This window comes from Bactrocera latifrons, unplaced genomic scaffold (assembly GCF_001853355.1).
Source record: "Bactrocera latifrons isolate USDA-ARS-PBARC rearing strain unplaced genomic scaffold, ASM185335v1 scaffold_130, whole genome shotgun sequence".
In the NCBI taxonomy this organism is placed as follows: Eukaryota; Metazoa; Arthropoda; class Insecta; order Diptera; family Tephritidae; genus Bactrocera; species Bactrocera latifrons.
The window spans coordinates 610,546-622,997 of record NW_017534742.1 but is presented as its reverse complement, the minus strand read 5'-3'; the positions used below and the strand labels follow the sequence as shown (position 1 = coordinate 622,997).

General features: G+C 31.7%; 5 protein-coding genes across 10 annotated transcripts in view; 2 read left to right on the top strand and 3 right to left on the bottom strand.

Annotated features, from left to right (window-relative positions):
- Positions 1-580: 580 nt before the first annotated feature.
- On the bottom strand, positions 581-3,702 carry LOC108979016 (F-box/LRR-repeat protein 4). The gene is made up of 12 exons (XM_018949577.1): positions 3,065-3,702; positions 2,922-3,015; positions 2,655-2,865; positions 2,471-2,604; positions 2,177-2,370; positions 1,842-2,092; positions 1,668-1,777; positions 1,430-1,594; positions 1,199-1,364; positions 912-1,103; positions 790-859; positions 581-732 (listed from the first exon to the last, which is right to left on the bottom strand). The coding sequence occupies exons 1-12, from the start codon at positions 3,353-3,355 to the stop codon at positions 652-654; spliced, it is 1,959 nt and encodes a 652-aa protein (XP_018805122.1). The 5' UTR covers positions 3,356-3,702; the 3' UTR covers positions 581-651.
- Positions 3,703-4,186: 484 nt separating this feature from the next.
- On the top strand, positions 4,187-5,825 carry LOC108964960 (zinc finger protein 39-like). Its single transcript, XM_018927045.1, has 5 exons — positions 4,187-4,638; positions 4,714-4,767; positions 4,829-5,057; positions 5,107-5,638; positions 5,703-5,825. Exons 1-5 carry the CDS (start codon positions 4,261-4,263, stop codon positions 5,800-5,802), a joined length of 1,293 nt encoding a protein of 430 aa, XP_018782590.1. The 5' UTR covers positions 4,187-4,260; the 3' UTR covers positions 5,803-5,825.
- A 499-nt stretch (positions 5,826-6,324) lies between these two features.
- LOC108964958 (zinc finger protein 267-like) lies at positions 6,325-9,201 on the bottom strand. 2 transcript variants are annotated; one of them, XM_018927041.1, is made up of 5 exons: positions 8,752-9,201; positions 8,270-8,681; positions 7,879-8,206; positions 7,290-7,821; positions 6,325-7,222 (listed from the first exon to the last, which is right to left on the bottom strand). In XM_018927041.1, the coding sequence occupies exons 2-5, from the start codon at positions 8,636-8,638 to the stop codon at positions 7,078-7,080; spliced, it is 1,374 nt and encodes a 457-aa protein (XP_018782586.1). In that variant the 5' UTR covers positions 8,639-8,681; positions 8,752-9,201; the 3' UTR covers positions 6,325-7,077. The 2 variants fall into 2 exon arrangements, with proteins under 2 accessions (XP_018782586.1, XP_018782587.1); XM_018927042.1 differs by lacking the exon at positions 8,752-9,201 and having other exon boundaries at positions 7,154-7,235; positions 8,270-8,734.
- A 49-nt stretch (positions 9,202-9,250) lies between these two features.
- On the top strand, positions 9,251-10,884 carry LOC108964959 (zinc finger protein 665-like). Of its 2 annotated transcripts, none has more exons than XM_018927044.1 (4): positions 9,251-9,643; positions 9,730-10,054; positions 10,128-10,659; positions 10,712-10,884. In XM_018927044.1, exons 1-4 carry the CDS (start codon positions 9,308-9,310, stop codon positions 10,857-10,859), a joined length of 1,341 nt encoding a protein of 446 aa, XP_018782589.1. In that variant the 5' UTR covers positions 9,251-9,307; the 3' UTR covers positions 10,860-10,884. The 2 variants fall into 2 exon arrangements, with proteins under 2 accessions (XP_018782589.1, XP_018782588.1); XM_018927043.1 differs by having other exon boundaries at positions 9,251-9,676.
- A 54-nt stretch (positions 10,885-10,938) lies between these two features.
- LOC108964957 (gastrula zinc finger protein XlCGF57.1-like) overlaps positions 10,939-12,452 on the bottom strand; it is a 2,633-nt gene continuing 1,119 nt past the window's right edge. The window contains exons 4-8 of one of the 4 annotated variants that reach the window (XM_018927038.1): positions 12,156-12,443; positions 11,830-12,093; positions 11,497-11,767; positions 11,248-11,434; positions 10,988-11,076 (exon numbers count right to left, since the gene is read on the bottom strand). In XM_018927038.1, the coding sequence (XP_018782583.1) occupies positions 11,074-11,076; positions 11,248-11,434; positions 11,497-11,767; positions 11,830-12,093; positions 12,156-12,443 (1,013 nt within the window). In that variant the 3' untranslated portion in view covers positions 10,988-11,073. Of the gene's footprint in view, positions 11,077-11,148; positions 11,435-11,496; positions 11,768-11,829; positions 12,094-12,155; positions 12,444-12,452 lie in introns of those variants that run through there. The other 3 variants (XM_018927040.1, XM_018927037.1, XM_018927039.1) reach the window with 3 other exon arrangements.

The window sequence follows — 12,452 nt, the reverse complement described above, 5'->3', positions numbered from 1 at the left end:
TCACCCATTTATCTTTTTTATTTATTGATCCTCTGACAACTTCTTTACACAATTTTGACTTATTTATATTCGTGATTTTTTAGCAGTTTTAATTTAAAAACAATTTGTCCATTTCTACAAAAATCTCCAATGATGACTTTACGCGAGTACGACAGTAAAGACATATTACTCAGGGTTGTTAACTCTTCAATCTTACATTAAAAAGTACGAAATCCACTTGTCACATTTGTATATAGGAATGTTACTTACGATTAGTTAGCTTATAAAGCGTCTCCACTATCAAGTCATTAAAGTCTGTTTCGGGTTTAATATGTTGTCATCAATCAGCTGTGTATACTTCTGTTTTTATTTGAAAAAATTATATGTATTTAGTTCAGAACTAGAATTTCTTTGACTCATTCTATAAATTAGAAAAATAAAAGGACCTTTTAGGCAAAAAAAAACAAAATTTTAGGAAAAGTGTCGCACGGAAATATTAAATTGGATTTAGAAAAAACAATGTTAAAAAATAATAATCATTCAATTAATCACCATATACACAATTTTATTAAGATTCACTTTGAATAGTATCAATACTGTATATGTATGTAAATATATTCAACATTTATTAAATCCAGTTCTTTTAAAAACATGTACTGAATAAATTTTAAATTAATATCTTATATCGTTAGGCACGTCTGGAAAGTGACTACATTTTATATTAACTTGAAAAGTTCGGGACCAAAATGCAATCTGGAAAAAATTTAATGATAATTTGCTGACAATAATGAGACAAAGTTATTAACAAACCTCTTCACTGCTGATATTATCACAGAAGCTTAAATCGAGGAGTTGTAGTTTTCTACATTTCACTAAAATTCTGAAAGTTCAAACAAATTATTTAGAATAATCACATAAATTTGTAAACTGACTCATAATAACGGTCTTTTGTTATCCCTGAAACCCCCATCAGATCCAATTGTTCTAGATTGCTACAAAGGTTTGCTATATTCTCCACATCTCGATCCGTAATTCCACGGACAGTAGCCAAAAAGAGTTTTTTTAGTTTAGTACAATTTAATAGTAATTTTTTCAAACTGTCGCCAAGAGATACTTCTCGTAAACTGGATCGATTTAAAATACATAGTTACATCATAATCAGAGTAGAAACTTGAAATTAATTACATTAACCAATGTGTACATATATGTTGATACTTACCACCAACCAAAATCAACTTCYTCTAACTCAGTGCATTTCGATAAGGCCTCCAAACCAGCAGCCGATAGGAAACGTGATTTCCACAAATCCAAGGAGATCAAACCTTGATTGTATTGTCCTATATGATGAGCTACAGTGTCCATGTTAACAGCTATACCRCAATATGCTAGTAAATTCGTAAATAAACATAATTATGTATCAAATTTAATGAGAAATATTGATGGTATCAACCTAAATTTAGATGTTTCAATTTTCGATTGTTTTCCAACATGGCTAACATCAGTTCTGGTTCAATTACAGTTTGAAAGAGATCTAATCTTTCAAGATTCTTCAGATTCGCCAAGCATGAAAAATTAAGCAAAGGTGGATCTGTAGAGCAATTTCGCAGTGAAAGCTCTAATGAGAAGAAACATTTGRAATATATTTTCAAAATAACCAACGAAATAATGCTTGACACTCAATAAAGTACCTTTTAGGTTATCGCACACAATTCCCAATGTTTCAATACAGCTTGCGTTTAAAATTTTACAAGAATCTAATCGTAAGCACATGAGATTGTCTCCCCGCTGTTGTATAAATCTAAATTACGAATGCGACATACGTATGTTTTATTAAAACACATATTCTTAAATGCAGTACGTACTTCTTAAACTCTGTAGGAGAAATTGTATTGAATAACCCGCACCATGACAAATCCAATTTCTTTAACACTGTTGCTCTCTTTGCCAAAGTACATAACATATCGCTTGATGCAAGATGCCAATAAGGTTTTAAATTGATTTCATTATACAGCAAAGGGTGTGTAGATACATCATAGAATGACTTGGAAACTTGTCCTACCAGAAATAACGATTTCAAATCCAAATAGCTGAATATTTTCAAAATAATTTCAAACTGAAAAAAACGTGTCAATTATTATTCGAGTATATATTATAAGAATAAAAACAATTCATTAAATAATTGTAAATGGTATATTACCGGCATATCCTTGAAACCAATAATTTCACAACTATATTCAGCAGTTACATCGCTTTTCATGACTTCCGCATTTCGGTTTAAAACGTTAATGAATTCATTTAAATCGTTCGTAAAAAAATCCCTCAAATGATTATGATAGTTTCCTTTGACATTTGGACGAAAATGAATTTGCTGTAACTTTCGTAATATGGAACCTATAAATAGCAGTTATAGTATGTTAACAATGGGATGGGATATTGTATGCTTTTAATATAATGTATGTATTATTGCAATCAAAATCTATAAGGTATTTACATTTGTGACGACTTTTGTAACAATCCAAAATTCTTTGAATGCTCTCAATATTCACCTTCCTACCCCTAAGTAAAACTGCATCAATTTCCGTAAAATAGTGTAGTAGTGAATGATTAAATTCAAGGCGAATAGTTCTAAAATGAAAAATATTCAGATCACCCTCAATAATTACTAAAATTTTTACCTCGTAGGTAAGTTAACTTTTTTTAACTGTGGGGAAAAGTGGCGGGCTTTGTTGATAGCCTGAAGTGGTGGTATGCATAATTTCTCAGTTTCCCATAAACAAATCCAGCTTTTTGTTATGGTATATGCCCAGATTCTAATCAAAGCTCCAGGATTGAAAGTTTCAAATATAGCTATCTCTTCCGGAATGACGTATTCCTCAAAATAAATAACTTGAAAATAATATTTTAATTCATACTTAACGTATAACTTTTGTAATAATTTTTACCTATATAATCTTGGGCATTTATTTTTGGAATATTTTGTGGCTGAATCTCGTGAACAGAACTTGGAGCTTTCTCCCACCAATCTCCATATGTTCGCTGCAAATTAAAATGTTAAGATAATAACTTTCGTATTACTTCTACCAACCATCGCGTATGTTTCCGGGAAGTCACCGTATTCTGGATACTTTCGTGGTTTTCCCGTAATATTAGTAGCAGTATAGGAAATACTATAATCACTGCCATACTGAGAGCTAAAGTCAGCTACGTCCACAGCATATTGATCCAAACGGTAATCAGCACAATGAAATCCATCTGAAGTATTCATTAGAACGGACGCATCATAGGAATGTCCATTATCTTCAGCACCTAGTTTAATGAAGTCGACAATGGAACCAGCTCCTCTTTTGTCTATGTCGTCATCTGATACCGACGACATTTAATATACTTTTACATGTGTAATCTAAACAGTTTTTTAACTTGTTCCGCCTCGGCACACTTTTATTGACAATGAAATAGTTTACGTTAGAACAACAATTGCATTATAAAACTTCTCCCTTTAGCATAGGATTTAATTTTATCTTTGTCAACAGAAATCGATAATTAACTTTGGGAATTGTTGTAGCACGATTTGTTTTGTTAGGGATTATTGACTTTTTCACAACAGCTGACGAAATATTGGTTGTGATCCATGCTAAAAACCAACAATTATTCTACACAATGGCATTTTTTTCAGGCAAAAAGTTAATCCTTTTACCTTTTCCTATACCAATTACACATTTTTTAATTATATTATCTTTAAATTAGTATAATTAAAWAAGGAAAATAATTTAGCCAATTTTATTATATAATGTTTTTTATTAATCTAGTCAAAAACAGACAACTGTAGAAAACTACATAATTACGCATCTACACAGGGAATAACTATTGCCTATTGATAGTAGGTTCATATCTTATTGCAGTAAAAATATTGCCATTATTGGACATCTGTTATCTGGATAAAATCGCTAGTTCTTGGATTACATCACATTATGCTAACTTGTAATGCACACAGCAGACCAAAAGTCATCAGAAACACTTTGAATACGTAATGGATCTCTTTATTTTTTGTGGAAATTAAAAATGAATGTTAAACTAACACCTTTAAAATTACAATTTATTTCTGACAATATTATTAATTATTCTGATAACTATTGTTAGCCATATCGGATAGGATTATATCTCCTATTGTCAGTGTAGTCATTCCGTTCCGAATAGAAATAATCGATTGAAAGATATTTATCACAATAGAAAACTATTGCCTACTAATTTTTTGTACATCGAATAACTACAGTTTTTCAAACAATGGAAGGAAATAAATGTCGGGCATGTTTATTAGAAAAAGATATGGCAGATCTTTGTGATTGGTATTTAACCATGGAAATAGGTGATGCTTTGACATATCTGGAATGTTTTGAAATGTGTACTCAATTAGATATAAAAAGTACAAATGCTAAATCACCTTATGTTAGGGATATGCATTACTTGTGCCAGGACTGTATTCAAAAGATGATTATTTCTTACCGATTTATAAGAAAGGCACAAAAATCTGCTCATGAATTATGTTTTTTACCAAAAAATAAAGAAAATTTATCGAATATGAGAAGAAATACATTTGAATATGTATATATACAGGAGGCCCTTCCAAGCGACGAATACATAAGTATACCTCAAAAAGATCAAGTACGTTAATTATTATTATTTTTTTTTTATTCGAAATAAATATTTTTAATTGTATATGTATATGTATAATGTAAGCAAAACAAAATCGGCAACTTTCCCGAGGAAAATCCTTTACTAAAAGTTGATACGGTATGTATTCTTAAACTATTCTTGATATTACTTTTATAACATATTTGGTACGTATTTAAAGGTTTCCGGTCTACCCAACGAAATTTGTACACAAACATATAAGAAACAGGATGCTAAAATACATCTAGCAAAAGGCAAAAAAGTATCTCGAAGAGAAAAGGAAGGCAAACTTGAAGTAGAAAACAACCAATTCCCATGCGATTATTGTAAAAAATTATTTCCGGCAAATAAATTACAACAACACAAGTCCCGGTATCATAGGCCAAAAATCTTTCTTTGTGATATTTGCCGTAAGTAGTAGTAAATATATAACGCTGAATTACATGATTTTCTTGGCAGCAAGTTCTTTTAGCATTGCAAATAACTTACGCCGACATCAACACACGCATGACTCGAATCGTCAACGAAACTTTTCTTGTAGTGACTGTGGTCGTACATTCTTTACAGAGGATGTTTATAGGACTCACTTAAAAATACATCAGACATCACGTCGAGCGAAATTCGGATGCAATCAATGTGACAAAACATTCATGCATAAGGGAAGTCTTACTTTACATATTCAAAAGCACATAGGCCCAAAAAATGAGTGTAATATTTGTCAGAAACGTTATGTTCGAAAAATTGACTTAGATATTCATATGCGTAATCATTCCGGCGATTTGCCATATAAATGTTGCAAATGTGATAAGGCATTTATGACAACCAGTGCATTGAGAAAACACGAAATACTTCATTCTGGTGTACGTTATAAGTGTGATATCTGCAATAAGGAGTATTCTCATCCCTCAAAACTAACTCGTCACATCTTGTATCATACAGGCCTTCCTTTAAAATGTGCAATATGTAACAAAGGATTCGCTGAACCAAATAAGTAACAAATATGATCCCACGATTTTGCTTTGGAATATTGATGAATCATTTTATATATTTTATAGGATTCGAAGGCATATCCGCACTGTGCACAAATTAGAAGACATTTCACGCGTAAATGAACTTACCATTAAAGTTTCGAAGAATGTTGGACATTCAAAATAAAATGAACACTTTTTTGAATTTAATTTCGGGTTTGTATTTTTATTTGATATTTATATTACAAAAAAATTGTTTTTTGAAAATGTTAGAGTGATTCTATGGATTCAAAACTTTACATTTCGTCCCCTGTGCTTCTTCGTTATATACTATTCTACTTCATTCTTGTCCACTTATGTATACCTCTATTTTTTTGTTAAGTTAGTGACTGAAAACACAGTTTAGATTAAATTATTGAAAAATATTAAATATTGGGATGAAATTCTGGAATACTTACATATGCACGTTAAAAAAATTAAATTATTAATGATATTAATGATGATGTATAATAAATTAATGCTATAATCAAAAATAAAAATTAACGAATTTTACATCATTTGTTTGAAATTAAGCACAAAAACTTACATTTTTTTAGAGAAAACAGTTTTCATTTCAACTTTCTTTGGTAGATATTAAAAACTTAGAACGCCATAATATGGTAAGTAATTTTGTTAGTCCTCAAAAACATAAGCAATAAAAAGTGCGGCATATTTGTATACATGTATATATTTATGTATTTATAAAACATATTTATTATCTCAAAGTTTATAATGAGCTGCTTTGTGCAATTGGTTTAGATCTGTACAAATAAGTGATTATTTTGATCTAATTTTATCACAAATGTTACATTTATTATAGCTCCTTTGTAAAGAATTTGATAAATTGCTGAAGAAATGATTTCTCACAATGAGAACCAGGATACAGTTAAAAATCGAAGCTCACAACTCCGACACGTCAAAATACCAACATACAACCAACATCAAAAAACCGACAAACCAAAATCCCGACATGTGAAAAATATTTTACCTTTTCCGCTCTTATTGCTATCGAAGCACAAAAAGAGAATTCTATTGACTCATAACCCTTGGTCAGTTCGTGGCCGGAGGCCKCAGGGCCTCGAACGAACAACGGCCACATTTTCTTGATTTGTCGGCATTTTGACTGTCGGAATTCTAAATTTTCGATTTTGATTATCCGCATTACGTTATTTTTATATGAATACGGTGTCGAGATTGTTTCATTTATCGCACGTAAACTTTTCTTGATTTTCTTTGAGGATAAGTTCACGAGTTTTTGTGAAACTTTTGACTGCGGTATTTTCAACCACGTGTAATTATATAAAAAGGAAATCAAAAATTTCTTTCAATTCTCGTTGATCTCATTTGTCAATTGTTTTTGTCCCAATAATGAAGAATGAAAAACATCTGCTGTTCATTTTATTGTTAATTGGATAACTTTAAATTAAGTTGGATTCTCCTCCTCTGGATTCTTTAAAACTTCCACAATTCGGCCTCTATGTTCTTTAGTTATATTTATTCTCACTACAAGATTTTCTAAGTCATCGTGTTTCTCAACTTTGTGCACTCCTTTAATATGGCGTTTAATTCTACAGGAAATATCTATGTTAGTTTAGTTTCAAGTTAATAAGAAAAGAACAAACTCAAAGGTCTTACTTATATGCGTCAGGGAATTGTTTCCCACATGCACCACATTTATAAGGTAAGCCAGTGTGCCGCATGCGGTGTGAGTAGTATTTGTCGTACTTTGAGAATTTTTCGCCACAGGTCAAGCAAGTGTAACTAAAGTATAATTCATGATACTGCAAGTGTCGGTTTAGAATACGTTTATGAATAAATGATTTTCCACATATATGGCACATAAATGGAGATTCTCCAGAATGGSTTCGCAAGTGAGTATCCAGATCTATTTGTCGGACATATCGTTTTTGACATATATTACATTCGATTGAGGCCCCCTTGTGATGAAGTTCGTGGATTGTTAGACCGTTTTTATGTAGAAAGGATTTTTCGCACTGTGTGCATTTATAAATCGGTTTTCTATTGTTTTCATGCGTTTGTATGTGTTTTTTGTAGGAATATGGTGATAAAAATGTTTGGTTACACTTATCGCATGGATACCGTTCCCGATTTTCTTGATGAATAATTTCATGGTTTTTTAAACCATTGGATTCGCGAAACGTTTTTGCTAAATATATTTAAATATTTAAATTTTAGAGTAAAAATGTATCTCAAAACTACTTACGGCAGGCTTGACAAAGGAAAACTTTGGGTTTGTGGCGTGGTTTATGTTTTATCAATGCCTTCCTTGTCATAGTTTTTTTACATTCTTCGCAATTAACCAATTCATCCATTTTTTTCAATTTCATTTTAGTTTTTGCATGAACTTTAATTTTTCTAATTTTACGTTTAAATGTGTTATTAGAGAAGCTGTCGAATTCATCTTGGTTTAATAATTCCGTTTCATGTTCATCATAGCACTGACGTCCAAATGCATTTTCGGCCTTCAAATCACTGTCTCTTTGTTCATTTTCATGACATACATTATTGATCTGCATATCGTCAATCCAACACTTGGAACAGAAAACATATTGCATTTTTTTAATAAGTATTCTTATATATATGTATATATATACCTTGCTTTCAGTAGTATTTTCTGCAGATTTCTCACCATCAATTTGTTTTGCTTTAACTGATACCCATTCAAATCGCTTTGGCACATCTTCAATTGGAATAAGCCGAGTCTTCATGCAACGTAATTCGTTATCTGCTTGCTTCGCCTTTTCAATAAAATTATAAGCTTCTATAAGCTTTTTTGCACAACAGTAGCACAAAAATTGGGATTGCCTATCATTATTTTCGATCGTTGATATTTGAGTGCATTTGCAAAAGCACTCTTTGTATGATAAAACATATTCCAATGAGTCAACAGGCTGATACCAATCTAATAGATGAGCTCGTCCTTCGGGCAATAGACATGCACGACACATGTTTATCGAATCCATTTCAATTGCGCATGCAATAGTTCAGTTTGAAATATTTAAAAATCTGTATATTTTTGTTAAAATATTTGTGAAATTAACTGTATGCATCAAAATCAAAATATCCTGTTTTTTACCAAATATTCAGTGTTGTTAACGCTATGTTGCTAATGTTCTACAATGCTCATACATTATTAAAAAAAATTAAAATATCGATACTCTCGATATTCGAGTCTGTTCGGGAATTGGTAAATATGTGAAATATATAATCGGAAAATTTATAATTCACTCTTATTGCACACAGARAAATTATGAACACCGGGGTTTTGGACCGACCAGGGTTATTTTTTTTCGAGCGCATATATATATTCAAGCATTATATACATGTTCGTAAAATAAAATGGTGCACGTTTTCGCAAAAGCCGCTCCCCTGAACCTTTACCATACTTTCTAAGCACAAAATTGTTGGAGTCTATCTAGTAAGATTTTAACACACTTTTACAATACTAACATAGCCGAAAAACTGTGTGCCAACATTTTTTATTTTGCCATCGCTAGTTAACTTGGCTATATGTATATTTCAACAGCTGTTAAATCTGGACAGAATAATGTTTACCATATAATCATGTATTTTAATAATAATTATAATGCATTAAATGCATGTTTTTAGTAGTATAATAATTTTAAATCAAAATGGAATTCTTTCCTAACACGTGCCGAGTTTGTTTAAGGGTGGAAGGTTCAGTACCACTCATTAATTGGAATCAATCTGTCCATGTCGAGGATTTGAATAAAAGTTTATCATATTCTGAATGTTTTCAGCAGTGCACTCAATTGAATTTAAATTATGAAAATAGTGGAAATGAACATTCAATGAGTAGATACGAACATTTTTGCAGTAGCTGTGCTATCAAACTCAAAGACGCGTACTTATTTATTACAAAAGCTCTTGAATCAGACAAAACTTTGCGTATGGATTACTGGAAATCAGATTCCGATAATAATAAGAAGTTTTTTGAATGGGTTGGGGTTGGTAAAGAATATACAAAAGTTGATCTCAAGGTATTTACAGTCCTCGAATTAAATCAAAATATTTTACTTATATATACATATAGAAAAGGGAGGAGGAGGAGGACCAAATCAGCTTGGGAGACAATACATTTTTTGATGAAAACACAAWTTCACAAGGCTGTGTTCAAAATGTGCATGAGGAAAGCTTTCAAGAATCTGAAGTATTAAATTCATCAAAGTTAATTTTATCCAGCATATCTAAACATATCCCTTCCAACGAAAATCGTTGGAAAAAAGACATGACAAAATCAGGAATCGAAGAAATTAATAATGYGGTTTGTGGAATCAGCAGAAAGTCAATGATTAAAACACAGGTTTTACGCCATTCCTGCAACCGAAGTGTAGAATCCTTTCTCTGCAAATCGTGTCGTTAGTAACATTGTTGTATTATCATATTATTTCATAAAACGCAAATGCATGTACATATGTATACATTATTTAGCTCGCACCTTCAGACATCGCAGTACCTTAACACAACATGAACTTATACATGAAAGCAACAGGGAGCGAAAGTTTGATTGTGGAGTGTGCGGAAGAAAATTTTATACACAAATGGCACGCAGAAATCATTTAAAAACACATGATCCCAGTCGGAAACCAAGATTCCACTGTAATGATTGTGGTCAGTCTTTTATGTTCAAGGGCAATCTTTTAGTGCATCAACAAAAACATGCTGGTCAAACTATTCAGTGTACATTTTGCCAGAAACGCTATGTACGTGCAGTAGATCTAGAAGTCCACCTACGAAGTCACACAGGCGATACACCATTCAAGTGTGATAAGTGCGAAAAGGCTTTTACAAAAAGGTCTACATTACAAAAGCATTTACAATTACACGAGGGCATCCAATGGAAATGTGAAGATTGTGGAAAAGAATACTTATATGAATGGACGCTTCAAAGGCATCGTTTAGAACACACTGGTTTGCCGTTAAAATGTTCAATTTGTGGAAAGGAATTTCCTGAAATGTACAAGTGAGTTTATTTGTGCGTTTTAAAATGTTGTAATTGATGTCTTTTACTCTAGAATTCGGCGCCATATCAAGTGTGTTCACAAAGTTAACTTGTCCGAATTGGAAAATTTCGTCGTGAAATTAAAGGATAAAAAGAAACGTGACAATTTATCACTAAATTCTTTGGACGCAAAAAGAGAGGCAAAATTATTTAATAGTTAATTTTTAATATTTGCAATTATGTGTTGCAAAAAAAGCATAATAACATAATTTTATTATTATTTTTAAAATTACACTTTCTATGATTAATAAAGATCTTAAGCAAGCAGAAAACGCATATGCCAATATTCGGTGAATACTCTAGATTAATTTCCTTCTGTGATCATTTCAAGCATAAATGTCGTGATGTTAATGAGTGCCACCGTGGTGGCAGGTGCTACTAAAAAAAAAAAWAATAAATTGAAGTTTGATAAGAAATACGAAAATATTTTTTCGACTACTCAATAGTATGGATATGTGAGTTTACTTCAAATGTATTTTTTGAAATTTGTTATAAATAAAGTATTTAGTTTAAAAAAACATGAGAATATATGCGTCAGCAAAGCTCTACCAATATATCCTCCGCCTCGTTTGTGGTTTCACCATCCTTTACTTCAATCTCTTTCATAACGCTATCTGCTTGAACTAATGTCAGTTTTTTTCGCTGTAAAGGCTTTGGAGTTTGAGATTTTGTAACCTTTTGAATCTCGGCTTCTGTAAACTCTATAAGATGCGTAGTTTTCAGATGCACTTTAAATCTACATATATTCATATTTAATTGGAAGCAAAACATACATATAACAAACACATTTTATCTTACTTTTGTTTTGATGGATATCCTCGACCACAATAGCTACAAGGAAATGGCATTTCACTATGAACAAACGAATGTTCCTGCAAAGCCTTGGTTGAAGTGAATAACTTTCCACATTCTTCGCATTGCAATTTTAATCCTTGGTGCCTCCACATATGCGTACGCAAATGACCCTTTATTGCAAATTTTTTGTCACATATTTCACATTTAAATGGATAGTCACGGGTATGGAATCGCATATGCACATTCAACTCGTACTGGCGTACAAACTGCTTTCCTGTAACATCAGGGAAATCTGGTTTTAATATTGAATTATCTTCTTACAGTGAGTTTACGAACCACATTCATCGCACTTTATTGTTTCGCCTTTATGAAGGCGAATGTGATTATCAAGAGCAATTTTACTAACATACATTTTATCGCAATAATTACATTGATGAAGTTGACGTACGTTTCGATGCACCTCCATATGCAAGCGCAAATAATGTTTAGTGGAAAATCGCTTGCTACATATTTCACACGCATCTGATTTAATGTTTGCTTCTTTCCGTTGGTGGTACTTAAGATGTGAATTCAAGATGTTTAAGGAAGTAAGTATTTTACCTAGTAAAGACGCAAAACTTAAAGTATTGGTACATTAAATTTATAAAAATTAAACAACTAACCGCAAATATTACAAACAAAATTCTTTGGTCCGGAATGGGTATGATGCATATGGTCTGACATATTAAGCTCTGGACATCTAAAATCACAATACATGCACTTAATAATATTTGAATGTGTAATTTTAATATGTTCTGGCATATCCTCCTCAAATACATTGTTCTCACATATTGTGCAAACGCTGGTTTCATCGTCAACAACTGTGTGTGTTTGTGAATGTAGTGAAAGTTGACTATATTTTTCAAATGATTGAAGGCAAATGGAACAGTAGATGGCAGAACTGTTTGAATCTTTGACAA